At 50.2% G+C, this 23,937-nt stretch overlaps 8 protein-coding genes and 2 non-coding genes across 10 annotated transcripts; 4 read left to right on the forward strand and 6 right to left on the reverse strand.

Annotated features, from left to right (window-relative positions):
* Window positions 1–1,065: 1,065 nt before the first annotated feature.
* On the forward strand, window positions 1,066–2,931 carry BDP55DRAFT_551502 (siderochrome-iron transporter; the record flags this gene model as incomplete). Its single annotated transcript, XM_060569117.1, has 4 exons — window positions 1,066–1,211; window positions 1,275–1,298; window positions 1,380–2,760; window positions 2,833–2,931. The coding sequence occupies 4 exons, from the start codon at window positions 1,066–1,068 to the stop codon at window positions 2,929–2,931; spliced, it is 1,650 nt and encodes a 549-aa protein (XP_060429977.1).
* Window positions 2,932–4,439: 1,508 nt separating this feature from the next.
* Window positions 4,440–5,439, forward strand: BDP55DRAFT_715187 (uncharacterized protein; the record flags this gene model as incomplete). Its single annotated transcript, XM_060578296.1, has 2 exons — window positions 4,440–4,853; window positions 4,909–5,439. The coding sequence occupies exons 1-2, from the start codon at window positions 4,569–4,571 to the stop codon at window positions 5,437–5,439; spliced, it is 816 nt and encodes a 271-aa protein (XP_060429978.1). The 5' UTR covers window positions 4,440–4,568.
* Window positions 5,440–5,997: 558 nt separating this feature from the next.
* Window positions 5,998–8,344, reverse strand: BDP55DRAFT_551771 (asparagine synthase; the record flags this gene model as incomplete). The annotated part of the gene is made up of 4 exons (XM_060569139.1): window positions 5,998–7,139; window positions 7,211–7,469; window positions 7,524–8,086; window positions 8,140–8,344. 4 exons carry the CDS (start codon window positions 8,342–8,344, stop codon window positions 5,998–6,000), a joined length of 2,169 nt encoding a protein of 722 aa, XP_060429979.1.
* A 1,651-nt stretch (window positions 8,345–9,995) lies between these two features.
* BDP55DRAFT_551624 (N-alkane-inducible cytochrome P450) lies at window positions 9,996–11,659 on the reverse strand (the record flags this gene model as incomplete). Its single annotated transcript, XM_060569129.1, has 3 exons — window positions 9,996–10,417; window positions 10,485–11,022; window positions 11,099–11,659. 3 exons carry the CDS (start codon window positions 11,657–11,659, stop codon window positions 9,996–9,998), a joined length of 1,521 nt encoding a protein of 506 aa, XP_060429980.1.
* Window positions 11,660–12,620: 961 nt separating this feature from the next.
* Window positions 12,621–13,758, forward strand: BDP55DRAFT_742759 (uncharacterized protein; the record flags this gene model as incomplete). The annotated part of the gene is made up of 2 exons (XM_060580473.1): window positions 12,621–12,656; window positions 12,722–13,758. The coding sequence occupies 2 exons, from the start codon at window positions 12,621–12,623 to the stop codon at window positions 13,589–13,591; spliced, it is 906 nt and encodes a 301-aa protein (XP_060429981.1). The 3' UTR covers window positions 13,592–13,758.
* A 168-nt stretch (window positions 13,759–13,926) lies between these two features.
* On the reverse strand, window positions 13,927–16,116 carry BDP55DRAFT_551485 (ankyrin repeat-containing domain protein; the record flags this gene model as incomplete). The annotated part of the gene is made up of 2 exons (XM_060569115.1): window positions 13,927–15,655; window positions 15,710–16,116. The coding sequence occupies 2 exons, from the start codon at window positions 16,114–16,116 to the stop codon at window positions 13,927–13,929; spliced, it is 2,136 nt and encodes a 711-aa protein (XP_060429982.1).
* A 765-nt stretch (window positions 16,117–16,881) lies between these two features.
* On the forward strand, window positions 16,882–16,998 carry BDP55DRAFT_t159. The gene has a single exon. It is a non-coding gene; the product is annotated as a tRNA-Thr (tRNA).
* A 70-nt stretch (window positions 16,999–17,068) lies between these two features.
* On the reverse strand, window positions 17,069–19,142 carry BDP55DRAFT_118213 (uncharacterized protein). The gene has a single exon (XM_060565429.1). It carries the CDS (start codon window positions 18,776–18,778, stop codon window positions 17,306–17,308), a length of 1,473 nt encoding a protein of 490 aa, XP_060429983.1. The 5' UTR covers window positions 18,779–19,142; the 3' UTR covers window positions 17,069–17,305.
* A 1,093-nt stretch (window positions 19,143–20,235) lies between these two features.
* Window positions 20,236–20,318, reverse strand: BDP55DRAFT_t163. Its single transcript has one exon. It is a non-coding gene; the product is annotated as a tRNA-Arg (tRNA).
* A 2,670-nt stretch (window positions 20,319–22,988) lies between these two features.
* BDP55DRAFT_118242 (uncharacterized protein) lies at window positions 22,989–23,677 on the reverse strand. Its single transcript, XM_060565430.1, has one exon. The coding sequence runs from the start codon at window positions 23,389–23,391 to the stop codon at window positions 23,002–23,004; it is 390 nt and encodes a 129-aa protein (XP_060429984.1). The 5' UTR covers window positions 23,392–23,677; the 3' UTR covers window positions 22,989–23,001.
* Window positions 23,678–23,937: the final 260 nt, after the last annotated feature.

Genomic DNA, 23,937 nt, shown 5'->3' on the forward strand with positions numbered 1-23,937 from the left:
GATCTTAAGGTAACATCCTCCTCCTCTGACAGTTGACCTTAAACCCAGGAAAGGTTGACCGGCCGGGCGGATCCAGAATGACGGAGCGGGCGGCCCCATCTGAGTTGAGTCGAAGCCTCGGTCGCCGATGAGATCGGGGGGATTCCCACTTTGAATTACGAGCGGCTTCGGGGGGACCAGTGGAGCGATTTTGGGATTTGTCTTCAGGGTCTAACCCGGCCGGTCGGTCCATTCTTGCCGGGCACCTTATCTTAAAGCCAACAGTAGTTCAACACCAAGAATCCTACCGGTTTGTGATTCTCATAGGGTCGAACATCCCCATCCTCCACATGGTAAACGTTTAGAAGCGCCCGTGTTCCCTCATCGCACATCGTTTCTGTATGGAAAGATGACATGGTGCCTGATCCTACCCCATACATCGGACGATGTACAGATAGCTTCGGATACCGAATCGTTTAGACGCTATCACCGAGTGCTATCACACGACACCTCGGAGGATGCACGAGGGATGACAATGTCCCCGATTTGATAGGTCCCTCCCCTCTCTGCGCCGACCCCGCGCGAGCAATTGGCCGGTGGGCGCAAGATAACGACTGCAAAGAACAGTAACAGCCTTCCCGCAAAGGTTAAGTCAGCACAGCCTTTAGAATCCTTCTGTTGTTGGGATGTTTGTCGGTTCATTCTAAGCCGATGCTTCCAATTGTCGACCAGTCATCTGTGCTCTTTTGTTTCTTGAGTTGTCTTCAAACAAGGTTCAGGAAGCCGTCTCAACTGATAGTACTGAACCTTAGCCAAGAAGTTTGCGGTAGTTTCTGCAGTGCGGGCATGACTCAAAAATAGTTAAAGCTCCTCGCATCTGCTCTCAGTTCGCCCAGCATGTGCCGACGAACCGGCCGTACGTCTTCGTACGACAGTAACGAGCGCACGAGTCTACTGTCTGAAGAACAGAGACAGACCATGGGCTTTGTCACGTCGTTGAGAGGGCACCTCCATGCGGAGGGGTCCTCGTCGACAGACCCTGCCAACGCGGATATAGCCGCATCGGAAGCACCTCGGGACGTTGAGATGGCCGGGAAGGCGGACGACACTGTTGAAGATCAGGATCATGTCAAAAAGTTTGACACCTCCGGGCCTTTTGAGTCCGGTGTCGGTACTATCCAAGCTGCTCAGACATTGTGGGGAAAGAAGGGAAGATGGCTTGTTATTATCGGGTAAGCCCACATTACCAATTGCTGTGTATGCACAGCGCTCTTGCTAACTTCTATGCTACTTAGTTTGGCCTTGGTAATGATTGTGTAGTAAGTACAGTACACCATTCATACTGTCTCATGAGTTCAACGGTCCATCCCCTTCAACCCACCTGGCTAATTATCACTCAGCGAAATCGATAACACTACTGTCTACATCTACAACAACTATGCAACGTCCTCCTTTTCAGCTCTTTCCAAGCTAGCGACCCTAAGCACCGCCAGCGGCATCGTCTTCGCCGTTATCAAGCCGCCAGTCGCCAAGCTATCCAATGTCATTGGACGAGGGGAAACCTACATCATGAGCATATCCTTTTACGTCTTGGGCTACATCCTTATGGCGACATCAACAACTTTTAATGCCTATGCTGCAGGCGTTGTATTCTACGTCGTTGGCCAATCAGGCACAAATATCATGAACGACATCGTCATTGCCGATATCACAACAGCTCGCTGGCGTGGTTTCGCTCTCAGCTTCTCCTTCTTCCCATTTCTCATCACGCCTTGGGCCGCCGCGTTCATCGTTGACGATGTCGTCAAGCCTGGTGGTATCGGCTGGCGATGGGGTATTGGCATGTTCGCCATTCTCATGCCCATCGGCGCCGCATTCATCATCACCACTCTCCTTTACTATCAAAAGAAGGCCAAGGACATGGGCCTCACCCCAAGACAGAAGACGACGCTCTACAGCTTCTGCTCTCAGATTGACTTGGGCGGTTCAGCCCTTCTCTGCGCAGGCTTCTCATTGGTCTTGATACCGCTGACGTTGGCAGCGTCAACACCAAGCAGGTGGGGAACGGCATACATCATCGTCTTGATCGTGATTGGTGCTATTCTCCTCGGGGCATTGCCGTTCTACGAGCAGCGTCTGGCTCGGAACCCAATCATGCCTACGCGGTACTTTCGTAACAAGACAATTGTTCTTTGCCTCTTGCTCATCGCAAGTGACTCGGTTGGGTTTGCCTGCACACACACGTATCTCTACTCCTGGTCTACCGTTGCCCGCGGCTTCGCTGCCCGAGATGCCACGTTCTTCCAATACACCAACGGTGTGATGCAGTGCGTGATGGGAATCATCGCCGGCTTGGCAATGGCATACACCCGTCGATATAAGTGGCTGCTCATCGGCGGCGCAATCATTCGTCTCATCGGGTACGGGGTCATGCTTCGCCTCCGCGGCGCCGATAACTCCGTGGCCGAGCTCTTCATCGTGCAGATGATCCAGGGGCTAGGTTCTGGTATCATGCAGTTGTCGATTCTCGTACCTGCGCAGGTCGTTGTGCCGCACCGTGAAATGCCGCAGATTACTGCCTTGGTTATTTGTTGTTCGGTCATCGGTGGAAGTATCGGGGGCTGCATAGCCGGTGGCATCTATACCAACACATTCAAGCCTATGCTGTACAAGTATCTTGGCGCCAGCGCTTCGCCGGAGCTTGTCGACTCTCTATTCGATTCCATTGTCGGCACCGCGCCTGCATGGGGTACTCCGGAGAGAAATGCGATCAACCATGCCGTAAGTCTTTCTGCCATGACGCATGTTTGCCGGTTTTTATTGAGAAGCTGACCATCGCCCCCAATCAAATAGTTCACTGATGTAATGAAATTCATGGTATACACCGCTGTTGGAGCCTCGGCTCCCGGGGTTATTCTGGCTTGGTTCCTGCCAGACTTTGTCCTACCGTAAGTCCACACATGATCTTGCATCGGCTATTGACGTGCAGCATACCTTTACTTACAGCTTTCAAGTGACCGCAACAACATGGTTGAGGAGTAAACCAACGCCGACTCAACAGTTGTCGGAAACTGCCTTAACTTCCATCGCCAAATAGTGGCAACATCCGGAGACATATCTTCGTAAACGCATTTATGACAGGCATACACATAGAAGAAGGGCCGGGAGGCGTAGCAGAAAAGTCTTTGCTCCATAGACAAAGCAACAGATGAGCTCAACTATCACTATGATCATACCTTCCTCCCATGGCAACCTGTGTTGTGCCCTATGAGCTCACTGGTTGGCCAGAGCCGCGATGATCCCGTTGCATTGATCATTTGGTTAAGGTACATGTACGTTAGACCACACGAGAACTCAATATCTTCTCGGCAGCTGGGTATGAGTGGCCACTGTCATCCTGCCTAGCAACATTGTATCAAACATTTTGTTGAGAGTCTGCTGCGTGAATGCCAAGTCACCGTTTAGACTCGCCTGACCTAGCGTTTTCATACCTGACACGAACCTCTCAAAAGAAGTCATTGACGTGTGCCAAGTCTGGTCACCGTGAACACAACGAACCCATCAACTTTAAGGTTAAAAACAATGTTTATCTTAAGCTTGAGTTCGTTGCCCATTCTTGACGAACTAGACCCCGCGTTCTAGCTGGTGAAACCAGCCGGACGGAGATCCCGCCAGCGGCGTCGCGCCGGGCCTAACTTAGCGACTTGAATCTCAACCACTGACGCCACCCCGCAACGCTTGTGCGTGCCCCTTGCTACATTTCCACATTTCCACATTTCTTCTCAGCTTCAGCATAAGCTTTCACGCGATGCAGTCCTCGGATGTGAGCCTATAGTCTGTGGGCTGTTAAGTCGACGCTCACTTCTGCTTCACCCCAGCAATCTCATACATCCATGAGACCTCTAGGCTCGACTTACATTGCCCCATGCACCTCTTACCGCACACTCAAGGCTTTCATAGGAAAAGAGGGTGTTGATTCATTTGTCGGAATAATGCTGGCCGGCCTCTATTCCTAGTTGGGATTCACAATGTTGGTTTCGTCATGAGACACAATATCGGCTCAAGAGAAGCCGCCATGGATCGAAAGAGTTGTTGGGATCTCTCATTTACTTGCTCCAGCCTTAAACACAGTGACAAATCCAGACTTTCAGCTGGCTTCGGCCAGCTTCTCGTGAACCGCCTCAAGCTCGATTTCTAGTTCTAGCCTGTGGCGTACAGCCTACCTCGAAAATAAAATCGACCTTCGGGCTAGACTTTCTAGCAAGAACATATAGGGCGAGCGTTGCGATAGCGTTGAAGCCACCAAGCTTGGCATCGCGCGCCTCGAACCCAAGATCTCGAAATCCACCTCGTTGGCGCGTCTCGGTCCGGTGTATTTTCGCAATTGAAGTTCATCGCCAAGAAGGGACCAACGGTCTTGGCTTGAACTTCGAAGAACGTGCTGGACCGTGAACCGAGAACCAGGGACGGATCATCAAGCCACACAAGCAAATCCCATTCTCGCTCCATCCAATTCCGGTCGCAAGTGAGGCCCTGTCTCACAACGTGAAGCTTTCAATGTTGAAAATGTACACAAATCTATCTCCTCAATGAGGAAGATGAATACTTATAAACCATCCATATTCTCACCTCGAAAGAAAGATACTCCTCCTCTTCATCACACTCACTCTCAAGATCACAGTCGCTTCTATACAGCTCACTCACACAGCTTCCTCATTCCAATTACTTCCGTCTTTCCAACAACTCCAATTCAACCCGATCTCAAAATGCATATCCCTACTTTCGGACAGGTTGCCACCATTGGCATGGCTTTCTTCGCCGCCGCTGCATTGGCTGCTCCCATCGCTGAGCCCCTCGATACCGACATCGTCGAGGTAAGAATACCTCTTCCATTCCTGGTCACGAAACAAATAAGCTAACATTTCCCAGCGATCCAACGAGCTTGCTGTAAGTTCTGACGCATTGACAACACCAGTGCTCACTTCCCAAGACGTGTCGATTGATTTGCTAGACACTTTGACTGACTTCTTGACTAACCAGGCCCGTGGCGAGGGACTTGCCTTCACCGCTGTCAGCGCCCTCGAGCAGCGTAACAGCAAGAAGAAGTGCAAGCGTACCAACAACAAGGGCTACTGCACCGATTCCGATGACGACAAGAAGGACAAGAAGAAGAAGCAGTGCAAGCGCAACAAGAAGGGCGACTGCTCCGACTCTGACGATGACAAGAAGGATAAGAAGAAGAAGAAGCAGTGCAAGCGCAACAAGAAGGGTGACTGCTCCGACGATGAGGACGAGAAGAAGAAGGGCAACCAGAAGGATGACAAGAAAAGCGACAACAAGTACGACGACAAGAAGAATGACGACAAGAAGAACGATGACAAGAACGATGACAAGAAGAATGACGACAAGAAAAATGATGACAACAAGAACGGCAAGGACAACAAGGGTGGCTACTACTAAGCTTCCTGCCGAGTTGTAGATGAGGATGGGCTAATATACGGGTTGCTGACTGCTCAACTCCTACACCGGGCAATTACTTGCTGTATTGTCTAAGGGTCCCAACCGGTTTCGCTTAGATCTATTCTCTCTCAACATATCACTGACAGATCTGGATAAGAGAGAGTTTCCTTCACTTTGTAAAATCACATCACCAAATGTAGATACACTACGTACATACATATTTCATACATATTTATCCTCTCGCTTATTTTTACAATTTCCAAGATAACCACCGCTCATAAGGTATCCCATCAATTGCTAAATGGCGTCTCTTCTTCCGCCTCCAGTCTTTCTCCAAGTTTGCCCCATTCCGAGAGATTCTTGGGCTTATCTAAGGAAAAGAGAGCAAAATTCGATAAAGATTAGAGACGGACGTATGGAGCAGTGACACCATCTAGCAGTTGATGGTATACGTAGTATGTGCTCCATGCCTGGCTTTTTTATTGAAAGGGGCTGAAGTGTATGGTTATTTAATGAGATGTCATTTACTGCCTGCAGGTACGTCACTGGATGAAGCGGTCATTGGCAGCTGGGCTTGGTAATTCGGTCCGCCTTTTTGACCCCGAACTTCTGGCTCAGGACAACCCACGATCCAGTGATAACCAATTTTCTGAAAGCATTAGGGTCGGAATCATCCCCAAATCCGTGCTTCAGCCAGTGCTTGACATCCTCCCACTCCAAGAACCCCAAGTTGTTCACTGAGGCTTCCGTGATCAGTTTTTTGAAGAGCTGGTGTATAGGCCCTTCCCGAGGCCACTTCACAGGTGCCGAATACGGGTGTTTCCGACGGTCGTACAGCTCCTGAGTGATGAAGGGCTTGCCAGCCTCCTTTAAAATCCACTTTTCACTCAAGGCTTGGCGGGCAGCACTGAGATTCTTCCACCATAAACTTGATCCGGTTCCGTCCGTGTCGCCCTCTGGCTGGTTATAAGCAATTTTCAAGCTTGGGGGAAGACCATTGACGTATTCGACCAAGTGATGGTCAAGGAATGGCGGCCGTGCTTCGATGCTGTGTGCCATTTCGGTACGATCACCCAAACAGGTGAGGATCATATTGGGAAGTGCACCACGAGTGTAGTAATAGAGTGAGGAGTGTAGCGTATGCCACTTTTCGTCCATGTTCTTGCGCACTTCAGCCGACATAGTCTCAGCTACACTGACCCTCATATCATTTCGCCCATAGGAGTCTTGAACCCAGGGGGCAAACATGTCCGAGTGAGGCTGCCACTTGAGAGCGTTGTTTCCAATGCCAAGGTGTCGGGACTTCGGAGCCGTGACTTCCCATTTGTGGTCAAACATGCCCACTCTTGTGAACATATTTTTGAGATCGTCTTCCATTTCCTTCTGCATGACCTCTCTTGCCTGATTATTCTTTGCCAAAGCTGAGTCTGGCCACGCGTAATCCGGCTCCAGAAGGAAGTCTGGCATCAAGAATGGGTACCCAGCGAAGTGTTCATCGGCCCCTTCACCCGTGAGAACAACCGGCACGCCATATTGCCGGGGCAGCGTAGAGAGACAGAATTTGCCGACGAAGTTGAAGTCGAAATGGTGGTGTTCGGTGTGGTAGACACATTCCACGAAGTTCTTGGCAAGCTCCTCCTCGTTCATGTCTTTTTTGAGGATTTTCACACCAAGCCAGTCTGCGGTACGCTGTGCGATGTCTGTAAATCCGGTTAGCTCCCTTACGCACGACCGAGCAACATGTCACAGTAGACTTGATGGGATAACAAACCAGCCTCGTTGAAGCCAGACTCCTCAGGGAATTGGATGCTAAAGCAGGAAATTCGCTTTTTGGCGTCTTGGTTGCCAAGCATAACGCCCTCTTCTCGAACTAGCTTTGTCACGATTCCAGCAACAATGGAGGAATCAATGCCCCCTGACAGGTATATGCCTACAGGCACATCAGCGCGCAGCCGAAGTCTTACAGCTTCGATGATTCTCTCTCTGACTTCCAAGATGATATCATCCAAGTTACGCGTTTCTACCTCACGCTTTTCATTCTTAGTTTGAACTCTGGGCTGGTGGTGCTTCATGTTGTAACGTACCTTATCCTTGTACTCAGGATCCCAATACTGATAGTGCTTGATCTCGCCACTTCGAGTGATCTCCATCCAAGAACCTGGGTTCAATTTCCAGACATCCTTATAAACCGTATGTTCGGCTTGTAGAGAGAGTCCGCTGATGAGGCCAGACACATTCCACTCAGGCTCCCAGCCAAGAGGTAAAAAGCCTTTCACTTCAGACGTCAACAGTAGTTGTCGCTCTGAGCCTCGGCCCACAATAGTCCAGTACATTGGCTTGATGCCAAAACGATCGCGCGCAGTGATCACGCGTCCGTCTCTTTCGTCAAAAATGACGAAGGAGAATTCTCCTCTCAAATGCTCAAAGAACCCAGGAGCTCCATAAATCTTATACAGAGCGATCAGGACTTCGCTATCACAATGGCCCTTGAACCGATACCCATGATCTCGAATGCACCGTTCTCGAATAGCGTCATGATCATAGATCTCTCCATTGACGACGGCATGTATTGTTCCGTTATCACTGTGTAGAGGCTGCACACCGTCAGGCGTCAAGTCATTGATGGCAAGACGACGATGGCCGAGGCCTACAGTTCAAGGAGTCAGTCAAGAGAATTCAGCTTGAGCAATGCATTCTTACCGATGGTTCCGTCGTCACTGATCCAGATGCCCTCGGCATCCGGACCTCGATGAGCAATGCTTGCAAGACTCTGCGCCAACTGTTTGTGTAAAGCCTGGCAGTTTGGCAAACCATTTTCGCCATGACCATTGAGACTTACGCCCCCGTTCGTTCGGGAGATAGCATTGCTTCGACGTAGCCTAACAGTTGCTGTGATGCCGCACATGATGCTACTTTGCGGAGGAGCCAGTAGAGGGCGGAGCAACAAACTGGGAAGAGTGGCGCAGAGAGATCAGTGACTAGTCCAACTAAAGCTGCTTCTCGGAATCATGAGTTGCGAGCGTCGGAACCAAGGGCGAATAATTCGGTGTGGTCAATTGCCTTAGAGTTCACATTAGTGAACTGTATACAACCGCACGCAAACTTCAGCCATCATAAGAAGCGTGTCCGCTTAATTAATCGGCCTACACGACATTATGGAATCAATTTCAGTTCTCTTGGCCCGTCTGAGTTCCACCGCTGCCCAGACCCAAATACAACCTTCTACATTGCGCAGACATTGCTGCGATGCTACACTTTCTTGGCCAAGACCACAAATGACGCAGCAAGAGCGGTGGAAAGACTTGAGGTGAGACCGGATTAACGTTCCGCTTACGTACGAGCAAGTCTTTGAGCTCGGTCGAAACACGCTGCGGAGTATTGTTCGAAGCGCAGTAGTCTGGGCAGTCGAAGGAAAGACCACATCATAAACTCTAACTTGTCTGAGGGTCCAGTCTTTGGCTGACCGGAACATCTCAACGTCTCGGGGACTTAATGAGTCCTGTAGCAGGCCTTCGCTTATTTCAACTGACTCAAACCCGGTGGAGGTGGGCAGAAGTGAAAGTCTGCTCTGAAGCGGGGAGAAATTTAAACTTTCCAAGGGTGTCTTCAAAGATGTTTTGTTGGCCCATTTTCCCGCGACAAGTCTTGGCTCAAAAGGTGAAGTGTAACCGATGGTGGTAGACATTACTCGTTTAGCTATGGCTTTCTGAATAATAGCAGAGGGGAAGCGTTCATTCTGATTGGCGGGCCACCTCTTGAAGATTATGTGAACGGGGGAAGTCGGGGCGAGAAAGCGGGAGCTACCCAGTGCTTGGTTGTTCGAGAACATCAAGCCCTGTCGTGTCATCTAAATTTGGGACAAGACGTTACCATTCAGGTGGCATGTCAATTAGACCATGGCGGTGAAGATTTTGAAGCCCTCGGGGATATGTAATTGATGCTCATCGGACTGGTTCCTTGCTGCATCCGTAACTCTAGCATATTGGGGTCCCGCCTTGGCGGTCTCCTTACCCGCCTTCTTAGGCTATTTGATTCTGCTGCGGTATCCTAGTCACCTCTTAGAATCTCTGAATTGATATTAAACGTCTCTTTTGGAATGCTACCTTATTTCTACCTGCATGTACTCAGTCGACTCATCGAGCAACAGCTGCCTGTCTGTTCCAACATTCGATTGCATCAATTGCCAGGGTCTATAGCGATGGTCAGGCCCAGGGACCATTACCACCTTGATCCACTTAAGACACAGTTCTTATAAGACTCGTCTTCCAGCTAATCTGCAAGAACTGAGACCTGCATTGCGTGGCATGCTAAGTAAACTGCACTGTCAGCGGAGGCGCCGTGTTATCTTACGGGGCTTATCGACGGTCCGAGAAGATCAGATCAGATGTCACTAACTCAAAGCGTCAAAGGCTCGAGAAGAATTTTGTCATTTTTGGATTAGTCCGCTGGCCTGAATTCTTGGAGAGTCTACGTAACATAACGTGCTAAGCGAAGCGAAGTTCCATGGAAATAACCCGGTATTGCTCGTGGCTATGGAAGAGACAACTTCAGGATCCCTAAGCTTCTGGGTGGAGTCGCACCTTTACCCCGTTGTTCAATGTCAGGGATAAGGTGAGTTGCTCGCGCCAGTCAGTCGGATCCAGATTTTCAATGCCAGAGAAGGCATGCAACAACCTTGCAATGGTGTATGACGACTCGGTGAGGGCGAACTTCTGACCAGGGCATACTCGAGGGCCACCGTTGAAGGGCAGATATTCCCAGCCTGGGCGGAGGGTCTCCCAGCGCTCCGGGATGAATTCCTCAGCATTAGGGCCAAAGAGTTCTGGGCGGCGGTGCATAACGAATGTGCTGTAAGTAACCACGTTGTTCTTGGCAACGAACATTGGCGAGCGTCCGTCAGGACCACCACCCACCGGGATTACGCAGTCTTTATTAGCCATGCGGCTATTAGTGGCAATTGGAGGGAAGAGACGAAGAGCTGAGATTGAGGTCAGCCAGATGAAGTCAGGTAATAAGGAAGACCAGTCGGCGGCTCGCAAACTTACTTTCTTGCAGCACGTAGCGCAGATATGTCATCTGCATAACAGCATCATAGGTCAAAGGTTCGGTGTAATGCTCAAGAACGTCCGCTCTGAGCTTATTCCAGACTTTGAGGTCCCGTGCTAGCAAGAAGAAGGCAAATGCTAGAAGTCCTGCTGTCGTGTCTCTAGCCGCGAGCAGCATGTTGACAATCTGGTCACGCAGCATGATGGGGTTGTCGGTGTCCTTGGCCAGCTCGTTAAGGAAAACATATTTCGTGCGAGCGTACCCGTCCTTTTTCTCCGTAGGGTAAATCTTTTCGCGCTCGCGGAACTCAAGGGCTTGCTTGACAAACTTATCGGCATATGCATGAACAATGCCACATGAATCCCTGAACTTGGCGTCTCTGTGCGCGAACATCAAATTGCCGAGGCGAAGTCGGAGAATAGTGCCTTGTTGGGCGTAATCCAGAGCGTGATGGAAAGTATGGGCAGAGTCGGAAGCGTGATCTGACATCAAACCAACCGATTCACCAAAAAGATATTCGCTGTTTGAGTCGAGAACCTACAAGTTTGAACGTTAGCTACCCCAAACTCAACACAGCCTGATAGGAGTGACCGTCGCGGTAAAATTGACGTACCATGCGGAAAAATAACTGTTGCAGGTCGACAGTATAGTTCTCCCGGGCAATCAACTGTATAAGCTGATCAACATGTGTTTCGAAAATGCTGAAGTCTGTCACCTGAGCTCGGATGAAGCTGGGTCTGATGAGCGCTCTCTGATGGGCCCAAATCTCGTTGTCGGTGGTGAATATGCCTCGGCCAAGAAGAGGAGATGCACTCTTTCTTCTCAGAGGACCCATCCCGAAGTCTTCAAACTGATTGCTGAGCACAGTCTGGATCAACTTTGGGTCACAAGTGTTGATGGTGGTCCGGAGGTATGTGTTCGTGGTGAAAGTCTGACCTTGCTCGGCATGGCGCTTCTTCAAGAGAGCAAGGAACCCAAACTTCTTTGCAGCAGCCAGATTCTGGAGGACCACATCAGTTCCAAAGATGGGATCCTTTTGGGGTAGCTTCTTGGGTGGTAGAGTGCCATATTCTCTCTTCATACGGTGACGGAGAATATGTGTAGAAACGATGATGTAAAAGGAGTAGAGAACAGCTGCAAGGGACGCAACGAGCGTCAAAACTGGGATCAACATGATTATGAGAGTCGACTCTATTAAGGTAAGATGATATGTGCTTGTGCCTGTCAAGACTTTTGATATACGTTCGGTTCAACCAGCACCTCTCTCTCACTAGGCGGCCGGGTGAAGGGTATGAGGACTTTTATACCCAAACCTCTTTCGTTGTCTTGCCCCCATCATTATACCAAGGCACAATAACCCCGCCATGTGAAGTAAGACAATATCGAGGTCGCATATCCTCCACTTCTACGGCAGGCACTTCCGTCCTCTCAATTCTTTGATCATTAAGAAAGCCGAGGCCTTTGGTCTCGGTGCTCTGTGCTCGCCTGACGTGTCAAGAACCCAGTTCTAACAGGGTGGCCTTTGAAGTCTTGGGTATGACTTTCCATTCTGATCTCGTCCTAGTTGCGTGGCAGCCAAGCTGGATCAGGCTGGGATGATACCAGCCTACCAGGGTCGTCAGTTGTTACTTGTTTGGTACGATGCTTCGTTGCCTGGTTCGGTCATACGATAGGTCTCTAATCCGCCTGCGCAGCGCGCGTTTTTCACCGGGGCAATCCTGCCCCTGAGACTTCAGATCGTCGTTTCCTTGGCCTTTTTTCTAGAGCTCCGCTAAATGCGGTATTTCCAAACGGGCAGGAGCCCGGCGCCGGTGACCCGTCTGTCCGACAGGCGGTCCCGGTGAACTTTAATGTGTGGGCTTACACGGGCTGTGTGATGATCCCGGCGTGATGCAGGCCGAGACGTCGGGTCTGTAAATGTGTATCAATCGAAAATAAAGTCGAGGAAGCAAAGCCGTCATAGCCGTTTGTGGTTAAATATGGCTGACATGCTTCGTTAATCTGGTCTCCAACTCTTCACAGCCCTATTTGTCTCTGATCTTTGTAGGTTCATCCCACGAGTAGCTTGACACAGCATTTCCAAGGATTCTTTTTGACAACCGCTTGGGTGTCTTTCGCGCAGACTGTCTGTCGATATGTCACCTCCAATCAAAACTGTCGCCCTCGCAGGTGTAAGTCACCCAAGTTCCACTTCAATCAAATGATCGAAATATCCCGAAACTGACAATCGTTGCAGGCAAACGGCTTCTTAGGACGTGTTCTCCTTGATGTCCTACTGAAGTCGAATCTATTTGAGCTCACTGTTCTCACTCGTGAGGGGTCTCGCCACGAATTCCCTGCTGGCGTTGCAGTGAAGAAAGTCGACTACGAGTCAGTCCCTAGTCTCGAAGCTGCCCTCAAAGGACAAGACGCTCTTGTTTCAGCCTTGGCATTCGACGCAATCCATATCCAGAGAAACGTTGTCGATGCCGCTTTCAATGCTGGCGTACGAAGGATGATTCCTTCCGAGTATGGTAATGATACCATGAACCCCAAGCTGGCTGTCATACCCATTTACCAGCCCAAGATTGCCATTCGCGAATACCTTGATGAAAAGGTAGCTGCAAGGCCGTCATTCTCGTACACCATCATCATGAATGTCTCTTTCTTGGCGCCTGGGTACGCACTTGACTTTCTCGTGGATGTTAAGGGCAAGAAAGCCCACATCAAGGATGGTGGCGACGTCAAATTCTGCGCAACAACCATGCCTCACATCGGACAAGCTGTAATCGGCATTCTCACCCATCTCGAGGAGACAGCGAACCGTCCAGTAAAGATCAGCAGTGTTGAAACAACACAAAATGAGATTGTTGAGATTTCCAAGGGCATCGACCCAGTTGGAGACTGGGAAATCAAGCATTCGAGGACTGAGGACTTAGAGAAGATCGCCCACGAAAGATGGAACAAGGGGGACCACAGCGAGGAGGTGGTTGAGATGTTTATTAATCGTGCTTTCATCGGCACAGAGGCTGGTCATTTCCCTGTGACTGACAACAAGTTGCTTGGAATCGAACCGATAGGCAGAGAGGGGTTAGAGCAGATCATCAAGACTGCCATCAAGGGTTGAGATCCACGATGATGATGTAAAATAGTTGAGATCCAGCCAAAATCAGAATATGACTTGGCAGTAATTGTTCGAAGCAAGATCCCACACCAAAGTCTCCAAATTATTATGCTTCATGCATGCCCTCTTCTCCAGCAATCTTTCTCAATGCCTAGATTGGTTCTTAATAGGGTTCAATAATTACGAAGCACGGGGTCTAGTATTATTACAGTGTAAGGAGTTGGCCCGCCCATATTCATTAGTCCCATAGCCCTCCCTTCCACCACAATATAATTCGCACCTTGAGCATCTCCCGAAACTCCAATCTTTCTAGTGATATCGGGCACAGGTCCTGGCGTTCACGTCGATTTTTGCAGGCTGAAGGAGCCGACTTGAACAAGTCTTCTCGCGCTGCTTGGTGGGCTCGCGGCCCCAGCTTCCTCCAAAGCACTAGTTTCCGCGTAAGGCGGTGGCATATCAGCCGTACTTTCACTTGGTTGGTTCTGGGTAGCTGACGGAATTGGCCGCCTCGGGCTGACGGGCGTGGACGGTGCTCTCGTCGCCGCCGCCGCCGGCCGCTCTGGGGCTTGGGCACCTCGGTCTGTCAGCGACTTGATATTTTCCTGGTTCTGAAGCAACCGCGCCAATGCCAACGGCTTGATCTGGCCCATCTTGTTAACATCTGCGCCGTGAGCGAGGACTGCTTGTAGTATGGCGTAATTTTCTGTCTGAAGCGCTTCGACCAAGGGGGTTCTGCCCTTAGTGTCTGCCTCGTTCGGGTCCGCCCCGTGTTGGAGGAGCACTTTGACATCCTCGTGTCTATTTTGGTCAATGGCGTAGAGCAAGAATGTCATATCCTTGACCTTCTTATTTGGATTACCGCCGTGAGCAAGAAACATGCGTAGAAGATCGGTGTTGCCCAGGGTCACGACCATGCTCATGATGGATTCTCCCCAATTGTCGACTTGATTCGGGTTGGCTCCTCGTGCCAGAAGTGATTTGATGAGTTCGATCTTGATGCCCTCCTCCATGTCTTTGTTTTGCAGCAAGGTCCACAGTATGCCTTTACCCATTAACCCAGTGGCATTCGGATCGGCGCCACGGGATAGCAAGGTCTTGACAAGATCGTACTTCTTCTTGTGCAGTGCGGAAATAATCATCGTGCTGCCGGTAAGGTCCATAGTGTTTGGATCAGCGCTGTGCTCCAGCAGGAACGTAACGATGTCCATGCGGTTCTGTCCTAAAGCCATATGTAGCGCAGGCTGACCACTGATATCGCGAGCATTGACGTCGGCTCCATATTCCTGCAGGAGCTTTATGTGTGGAAGACTACCGCTGAGTATAGCGTGGATAAAGATGGTGCGGCCACTGATTGCAGCTGTGTTGGCATCGCAGCCTCGTCGTAAGAAAAGCTTGATGATGTCAAGCTGGTCGCTGTTTGCGACCTCGATGAAGTACGGTTGTCCAGACCATGAACGCTCTTTCATCTCGAAACCATGATTGATGAGAAACTCTGCGATTGGCACAAAGCCACATTCGGCGGCGTGGAAAAGGGGGGGCTTCTTTTTGCCGCTGCAGGAGTCCTTGATTGATCGATCGGCTTGAGACTTGACGAGGAACTCGACGGCTTTCATCTGGTTGGCTCTGATAGCGCAAATGAGCGGCGTGAATCCTTCTTGGTTCTGGCCGTTAATGTTGACCCCTTGCGAAAGAAATCCTTTCAGATGTCCCACATCGCCGCTCTTGGCGGCCTGGCACATGGCGATGACCATGGGCTCCGGTTTGGCTCTTAAGCCAGCCGTCATCGCTTTGAAAGAGCTCGAAATCGAGGAGAAGAACTGGCCAGATGCCTTACTTTTCCCCTTATTGGCTTTTCCAGACGTGTAGTCCGGTGGCGGCTCATCTGCTTGGTCGTCCCCAAATTCTCCGGCAATAGCTGAGACATCAAAGGCGGATTGACCAGCTTCGTCTAAGGGTTGCAGTATGTCGCTGCGCGTCAGAACGATTTGAGACGCCTCTACTGCTGATTCTAACATTCCATGCCCGTCGGAGGAAGACAGCATTGCATCCTGCTGGGTGACAGTTGACCTAAGTGATTGGATCAGCGACATCAAGGAGATCGAACTATTTTGTGAGACTCACATATGCGCCACGGAGACAAATTGTGCGAATAAGCGAGTGTTCGTCGAATAATAGTTCTCGTACTGCAGAATCACATTGGAATTGAGGCCCATCACGTTTCCTGGATCGAGTCTATGTATCTGCTTGTCCACGACAGCCGCAGCATCTGCGCAAGGCTGAATAGCGATAGCCAAGGCATTTCGAAGACCGGGAGATATGGCAGAGGACTCATCGAGGGACAGCCGAAGCTGCTGCGTGGTATCTTTAAGTTGTTCGAGTTTTGCCGAAACCGAAATTAAGTGCTGCGCTGCTGTACTCCCCGGGTCAATGGCCTTCAACAGACTGTCAAGCTCAGCTGACGTCGAGACAATTCGGTGAGTGATGTCATCACAGCTCGATGTCACCGCAGCTGAAGAGAAGCCCGGCATTATCAAGCTCGAGATAGTATCTTCAATCGAAGGCGGAGTTTCGGTTTTGTGTTAATCACGTCTACGCTCTACTATCGCTCTTGGCGCTGGTCCTGGTCGTCGAGGGGTGATTTATGGTTAAATCTAGAGGCAGGGGGCTGCCTGACCCCGCCGATAATCAGTCGAACGGTGGGATGATGCTATGAACAGTCAGATGCCAAGTCTTGATTGGATACACAGCCATCAGGCTAGGCAGGAGTCCTGCGCCGCATTCTCGCAGGTTTGGTAACTCAGCCGCAGGATTCGGCCGACCCAATCAATTTCACAGAACAGGCTAGCGGTGTTGAGACGCGCGTTCGGAACACGACACCCGCATGCTGTGGCTTGGTAAGGTTGACAAGAGGCCTCTTCATTCAAGTTCGTTAATCGGCTCATTCTGCCTTTCGGTCCAGCGTGGCTTCAGTGTTTTAGTGATTTTCATTGGGCAACGCGAGGAACATGGAAGGGTGGAGGAGCAGAGAAGGGTATGGGAAGCACGTGTGACGTGAGTGACAAAGCTAACGACTCTTGTATCCGTAGGGCTGGCTGGCTACCTTGGTCATGCTAGCTTAAGACTAGACGTTTCCGTGAGACACAGCTAGAGAACCACAGAACCAGAGTTTGTCGCTCGACTTCGGTAAACTAACAGCATCTCGACCCAATTGATGAATCCGCGGACCGCGACATACCTCCGGTTGGCAAATCTTCTGTCTCCAGATCGAGCTGCCCATAAAATCACCAATCATCGTCTCTGTGGCTCGGTTGGAAGAGCGTTGGTCTCGTATTAGTACCTAATTCATTATTATGACTCGGCTTGAAGCCTGGGACATCCAAAGATCGCAAGTTCGAGCTTTGCCAGGGGCAGTTGCGTTTGCTTACTCTAATTTTTTTTTTTTTTTTTTTACAATTTGGTTGCAACGGAGTCGATTGGTAGGGTCGCCTTACGCAGCTTCTCTGTTATGATTCTTCTCACTAGTGCCCTGGTTTACGGAAGCATAGTCATGACATCACAAGCCCTTAGAGGTCGGTTGCTGATCTTGTGTGAATTTTGAAGGCTTATGCATCATGTCGGCAGTGGTGCCCTGAAGTCTACATATGGGTAATATTACAACATTTATAAAATATCATTATGCTGAAGAGCTATCTGGGCCAAAAGGCCCCCCCGTTTGATCTAGCCAAACTTCTTATCCTCGCTGACCCAATCTGGTGATGATGGGCCTGAGTACCGAGGCGGCGGTAATTCTACTCGCGATATTTGAAGTGCGTCGTCGATCTGTCTTGGCATTCCGTGATGTGCTGGTGCTGGCTGCGCCGGTTGTGCTTGCATCTGAGCCGGCGTCGATTGTATTGAACGCGAAGGCGGTTGCACCACAGGCTGAGCATGGCCGACTGGTGTCGAGTCTGCCTCTACGGCTTGTATTTGATCTCCCGGCAGTTCAAAGACGGGAGAGTATGTGTTATTTGAGGGATGTGAAGGATGAGGCGCGGGAACTGGAGCGGCTGCCATCTCAGCAGCATGCGCATTCCAGGTTCTGGTATGTGGTGACGGTTCGGGACCCCTGGATGAGTTTGGACGATACTGAGAGACGGGCGAAACCCCCCATGTTCCGGTAGTCCCGTCCCCATTGGCAACTGGTGACGGCCAGGTTCCTGCTTGCTGGCCGTAGTGCCCAGGAGAGTTGTTGTTGTTGTTGTTGTTGTTCTGCCAATGTTGAGGACTTTGTGGCCCTTGTTGCTGACGATTCCATCCCGGAGTGCCCACCGCCATATTCATTGTGTTTGCCGTATCGGGTCGTCGGTCGTTCACGCCGTGATATGCTGTTGTCGCCTGCCCCTGCGGCGGTGAAGCCGACATCGTGGTGAGGCTAGTCGCGCTGGATAAGGCTGCGAATTTTCCACCAGCACCGACTTGTCCCTTTCTCTCCTTGCGCTGCTTTCGGCGTCTGTAGCAAAAGAACGCCAAAACACCCAGTAGGATCGCCAATCCTCCTGCAAGTCCTGCCGCAAGAGCTGTATGGCCAGGCCCTTCATCGCCGGTGGTAGTTTGGTCCCCTTCGGCACTGCTTCCTTGCTTCCCACTTGCCGTTCCAGTCGGCACTGTCTCAACTCCCCTAGTCACCGTAACTGTGACTCCTCCTGGTGCAACGCTTTTGTACGTCGTGAGAGATGTCGATGTCGATGTTGTTGAGGATGCTGGTATTTCGGTTGGCGGTGCAGTCGTGGAGGTATATAGTGTTGTGCTGCTTTGAGTAGTAGATGAGGAAGAGGCTGTTGATTTGGTTTCGTCGTCGTCGTCGGGGTCTAGGAATTGTGCCTGTGAAATGCCCAATGGCGTTTTCGAGTCCGTGCAGGAGGTCAGAAGCATCTCGTAAACGTCGTCAAGCTTGTCTTTTGCCTCTTTTTCCACGCACTTTGACGTCGCCAGCACAAAGTTTCCGCCATTCCCGCACAGACATGAGTTCATCTCCGTCACCGTGTTACCGGTACACCCGGACGCTGCAGCGGCGGAGTCGAGACATGATCTCGCTGCTTCTGGGTACGCTGAAAAGTCATTGGTGAATGTGGCATGAGTTATCGACGCGAGGTATGAGATGAGGATCGCTGAAGAGGTCGGGACGGTTCGATTCCGATGTCTCAGAGACATCTTCGCTGCGCCTTCGGTCGACGCACGATCGCGTCGGGAATCGTGTTTGTCTTTTTTCGTTTGTTTTCTCTAGCAGGGCAACGCCTTGGCCAAACTTATTCTCAACATTGGTCTCCTTTTCGATATGTCCAACACTTTCAATGCGTTCACCGGAGCGGATTATCAGATTCAGAAGCGGTCGATTTTGGGATGAGGAAGAGTTTTAGGTAACTGTGGAGGAGGGGATGGGGGACAACACTACTTGAAAGGGGACAAGTTCGAACGACAGCGTGCCGCTGGAGATGGCACGGTTCACTTGGACCTTGGTATTGATAAAGATCCCTGAACTCCAGTTCCTCTCCAAGCATCTCGGGGCCCAAAGGAGACAGGACCCGGAGGCTCGGCCACTGCGGGATTAGGGGCACTTTTGACCCAGTGGCCAGAGGGACCAACCTAGCTCATCCGCAGCACCGTTGACGTCTGTCGTGATCACTCGTCCGCTGTCTTTTAGCCAGGGGAACTCGATATTGTGTGGGGGCAGCATGAGACCCGAGTCCCGGTTGAAACCTTCACCCTGGTCGAGATACGAGTCAGGCACCAAGGGGAGATTGGTAGATGGCCAGGGGCAGAGCTGTGAGTGGTTCCACTTGCCGGTTATTAGAGTTTGATTTTACTTTATGCGTTGGTTGCTGATCGTCTTGCTTAGATTGTAGTGCGCCTGAAGTGCGCCGTTGTGCCTACTTCACAATCACATTGTGAACGGCTCGCAGTTATCAAAGCTGTTGGCTTTGCCCTGCCTTATATCCGTATGATGCATCAAACCTGGAGTGATTGAACTTGCCGAAGCCGCGAGAGGCCCCTTGGCGTTATCCCGGGACGTCAAGCCCGCCCTAAAGAGTTGACAGGAGAACAGCAAGCCCTGAACAACTGAGCCTCCAAGCCAAGAGCCCTCCCACAAGCCGAGAGTGCCGACCGGGGTCCCACGGCGTTGCCGGCGCCCACGGGTCGCCGACGGAGCGGTGGTGCCGACAAGATACGAGCATCCCCTGATTCTGAGCCGTCATTCCCCAGATCTTTAACATGATGGCATCCGCTCGTTCTCGCTCTCGATCGCTCATTCACAATTGGCATGCACTCAATGGCTCATCACCACCGTCATTCAGGTACCATCCGAGTTGTCGAACGCGTATGACCGGCTCTGAACCGCCGCACCGCGTCAAGCTGCTCACGCGTCGGATAGTCGCTACCATGGTATTACTACCTCGTCCACGCAAGCGGCAACTCCCACCGGCTAGCCGGTGACGATGCGGTGAACGCAAGCTTTTCGCCCAGAAAACAACCGACGAACCGTGCTTTGGCCCACTGCATTACCAATGGTCATGTGGGGTGTCCCCTGAAGCCTTCAAAAGACATGCCCTAATAAGCGGCATTCTGGCTGCACTTTGGCGCCATTTTCTACCATTATCAAAAATGAATCTTGACCAGCCTGGGGGTCGAACCCAGAATCTCCTGATTACACGTTGAATCGTAGTCAGACGCCTTGCCATTGGGCCAACCGGCCATTGTCCGAAAGGACTTCAGAGTGAGTTGAGGTTCCGACCGTAGAGTGATGCTCAAGTTACGCTTCAGTTGAGGCACAGATTCGTGTTTTCGTTTGGCTGTCACCTGAGGATTTTCAAGAGTTGATCCGTGAGTTGAACACAACACAGACCACTAAAAGTTTATCTCTTCGTCCGGTCTTTCTCTCCGATCTCAACTAGGATGGTCCATCTAAAGTCTCGGACGGAAAATTTGCTTCCACAACTTCGCCTTCTCTTACTCACCCATGGTTTCATACTACTGAAGTCAATGGCCCATGATGACTGATAGAGCTCACTTTGAAACTCTGAAGACAGTGGCAGTGCCCTCGCATCTCGCTTACAATTGTCCGCCGACTTGACAAGCCTCCTCAGTGTTAGTGCCGTACTCAAACAGAACCGCAGAGCAGGCCTGCAAGCACTGATAAGACTTTGGGTCTGAATCATCCGCTTTCTCAACTGCATCAACTCGCATACTTCACCGCACCATTATGACAGGACTGGTCATCCCAGATGGAGCGTCAATTGGGATGAGTTGCCAGAAAAATGGTCTCACCGAGGCAAATCTCCAATTATCTTTATCGGGGAAGGTTGAAGGTCATGCGGCCGGCCATGAAAGAAGCGGAGAGCTCGTCCTCGGTCAAATAGTCATGTATGAAGTTCAATAATCCCATGTCCATTCCTTCAGGCTAGCTATGAGCACTTCTTCGATGCCTTGGCGGGTTAGGAAGATGTGCTATTGACCTTTAGGCCCTGCAACCGAGAGAGAGAGACAGGGAAATACTCTTCAGGTCCGGAAGTTTGAACTGATATAGATATTGACTCCCTGTGTTGTTCTATCAGAGTGCTTCCAATTATTTTAAATCATCGTACGGTTGGCTCTTACCAGGCACGATCAGGTGTGGCACACCGGATAATGAAGCGTAAAGGTTGCAGTCGAAGCCCTCAAAGCCTCGATCCTCGGGAACGCTAAGAAATATTTAATCAGTCAGTCTTACTACCTGGAAACATAGCTAGTCAGTCACATCTCTTACGGAAAGTATTCGTCCCGATAATCCAACCTGTGTCGAGGGACAAATATTATGGTCTCTTAGTCATTGAGCAGATGCTCAAGAAACCAGGCGCTAGGAAGCGAAAATTCATCCATGGCTTCTTGCCGAGGCTCATTGTTTATCATTGCCCTTATCCCTAAGACCAGACTGTCAGCGCATACTTAGTGGACAAGGCGTTGTATCTTGATGTTACCAAAGGTACCGTTAGAACTTTGCACACGTAAGGGTCCGCCTCAAATCTTGTCTGATGCTTTGACTTAAAATTCTCAAGGTAGATCCATAACTCGCGACATATTATGGCGATAAAAGTCTGAGAAGTCCACCTAGCCGAGCATTTATGTCACAAGCATCAAGAGCGTGCAATGACCATTTCAACTTGCTTCTATCCGTACCCAAAGTGATACTAAGCCATGGAGATGTTGCTAGGCTTGAAGCAGATCCTATACTGCTCCCAGGTCTGGCGAGGTACCCTCACCACGGACATCCACAGGGTCAGCGCAGTCGCGCCAGTCGCCGATCATCTCTTGCCTCCCTCCAAAATCGACAGTCTTGGTCATGCCGATAATAACTGCTCCAAGATCTGTGACACGTTCGACAGCGTTAGAAGAGGCATTTACAGGCCCATACAAGTCACGGTAGGTGCGCTTTCCACAACCTTTTCTGACTCCTTTGAGATGCAAAAGGGTTCTGACAGCAACTCTCATTCCAGCAAGCGGCTTATGATCTGTTTCGGAAGACCTCAGCCCTGAAAGGACTAACACAGAGCGATGATACTCCAAATGCAGCGGCTTTCACGGTTCGAAACCTTTGGTCATGTTATATCGATGACAAAAGCAGATGGAGGTAGGGGGCTGCGTGGCGTGACGGCTAGCTGGCCTACTAAATTTTGAGGATCTTCTTGGTTTGATATTGTGATCAAGACGAAAGACTCTATATCGTCGTGGAAAGGCTCCAGGGGCTGAAACTTCCATGACTGGAGAAGAAATAGCGTCCTGGAGAAATGCGTTCAGATGTTGGCAATCTCACGTTGCCAGAAGCTGCAAGGTAGATTCTACAACCTCTATTTCGGTCGAGACGAGGCAAACTCCCGTAACGTCGATGATACTTGAGGCTGAAGGAACTTATGTTATTCGGCTAGGATATATTCAGTAATTGTAGAGTATCAGTAAACGTACACTCAAGGCAAGCTATGATGTTTCATCGTAGTAAGGTTAATAAAAATGATGTACCACTATAGTTGATCATTGAGTTCACAATTTTCTTTCTCAATATCTAATAGTTGATCATCAATACAACAGGTTTACCACTTTCCGCATGCCGGCAATAATTATGGAAAGCCAACCGGCGAAAAAGTTTCGAACGCTTGGTCTCGCGCAAGTGACTTTAGACAAAGTAGACAGTTGGAATTTTTACTATTTACGTCTTCATTTCTCGACCCTTTGGCAACAATGTTTACCACATTCACATACAACGCCTCAACTTCAGCCTTGAGGCACAGAGCGGTGGCTAAATATCGGACATCTGAGAATCCTTCCCTCCATTTTTTTATTCCAAACTTGTTCCAGTAGTGCTTTCATAATTATGGAATAAGACCTAGGTACTTTCTTGGGCTCGGCTAATCCTTGAAGACGCTTCGAGAGTAATCACTTCCGTCGCGGGTACCTAGGTTTTCCTTCGGCAGATATCCCAGAATAGCAGCGTCAGACGCATCATCAAACGTGCAGAAACGGTGAGTTATCCTCCATTCAGCGTCTCTCTTTTCCGAATTGTCAACATAACGCACCAAGAATGTCGTCCACTTCTCCTCTCCTCCGACCACAGCGATTGTCGTCGCAGTGCAGTACGTTTCGGTATGCGCCTTGCGACCGTCCTCTTCAATTTCAACGAGAGATTGGCCGATCTGATGGTGAGCGGCCTTGATTGAATCAGAGCCCATTGAATCGAAAAAGTATTTGGCTGGGCCGTTGTAGGTTCCGTGGTTGTCTGTGGCATCTTCGTGATACATTGACTGCACGACGTCGCGAATCAAGCGGTCTGCGCCACGAGCGAATCGATGGATGACGGTTCGTATCTCATCTTTATCTATGATGGACTGGATCGCGCGAGGCAGGGCGGCCTGGTTGAGAATTTTGCCATCGTTCTTGCTTCAGCTGTCCAAGTTTTCAAAAAAGATACTGGCTGAACGAGAAGTGAGTGCGGAGGTGTGAAATCAGTGCCGCTGTTGCTGGTGTTTCTAAGCCTAGAATTGATAATTTAGGATGATGTAGTCAATCAAAGACTACATATACTTTTTATCCACAGAACTTGGTAGAAGAAGCTTCGAGGATGGCTGTTCAAGTGAAGAGTAATTGTGTAATCCGCACGGGTTGAAGTACAGTCAGCCACGGCCGCGGACTTTGGGTACGAATACGAACTACGGCATATTCGACCTCAATGGTGGTGATTCCTCAATCAAAGAGAATCCGAGATGTTGCATTTGTCAACTTGCGGAGTTTCAAGACGGCTATATGGTAAAGTTGAACTCAATACCCGCGGTAACTAAAAACCATCC

This window comes from Colletotrichum godetiae, assembly GCF_030913485.1.
Source record: "Colletotrichum godetiae strain CBS 193.32 chromosome Unknown BDP55scaffold_19, whole genome shotgun sequence".
In the NCBI taxonomy this organism is placed as follows: domain Eukaryota; kingdom Fungi; phylum Ascomycota; class Sordariomycetes; order Glomerellales; family Glomerellaceae; genus Colletotrichum; species Colletotrichum godetiae.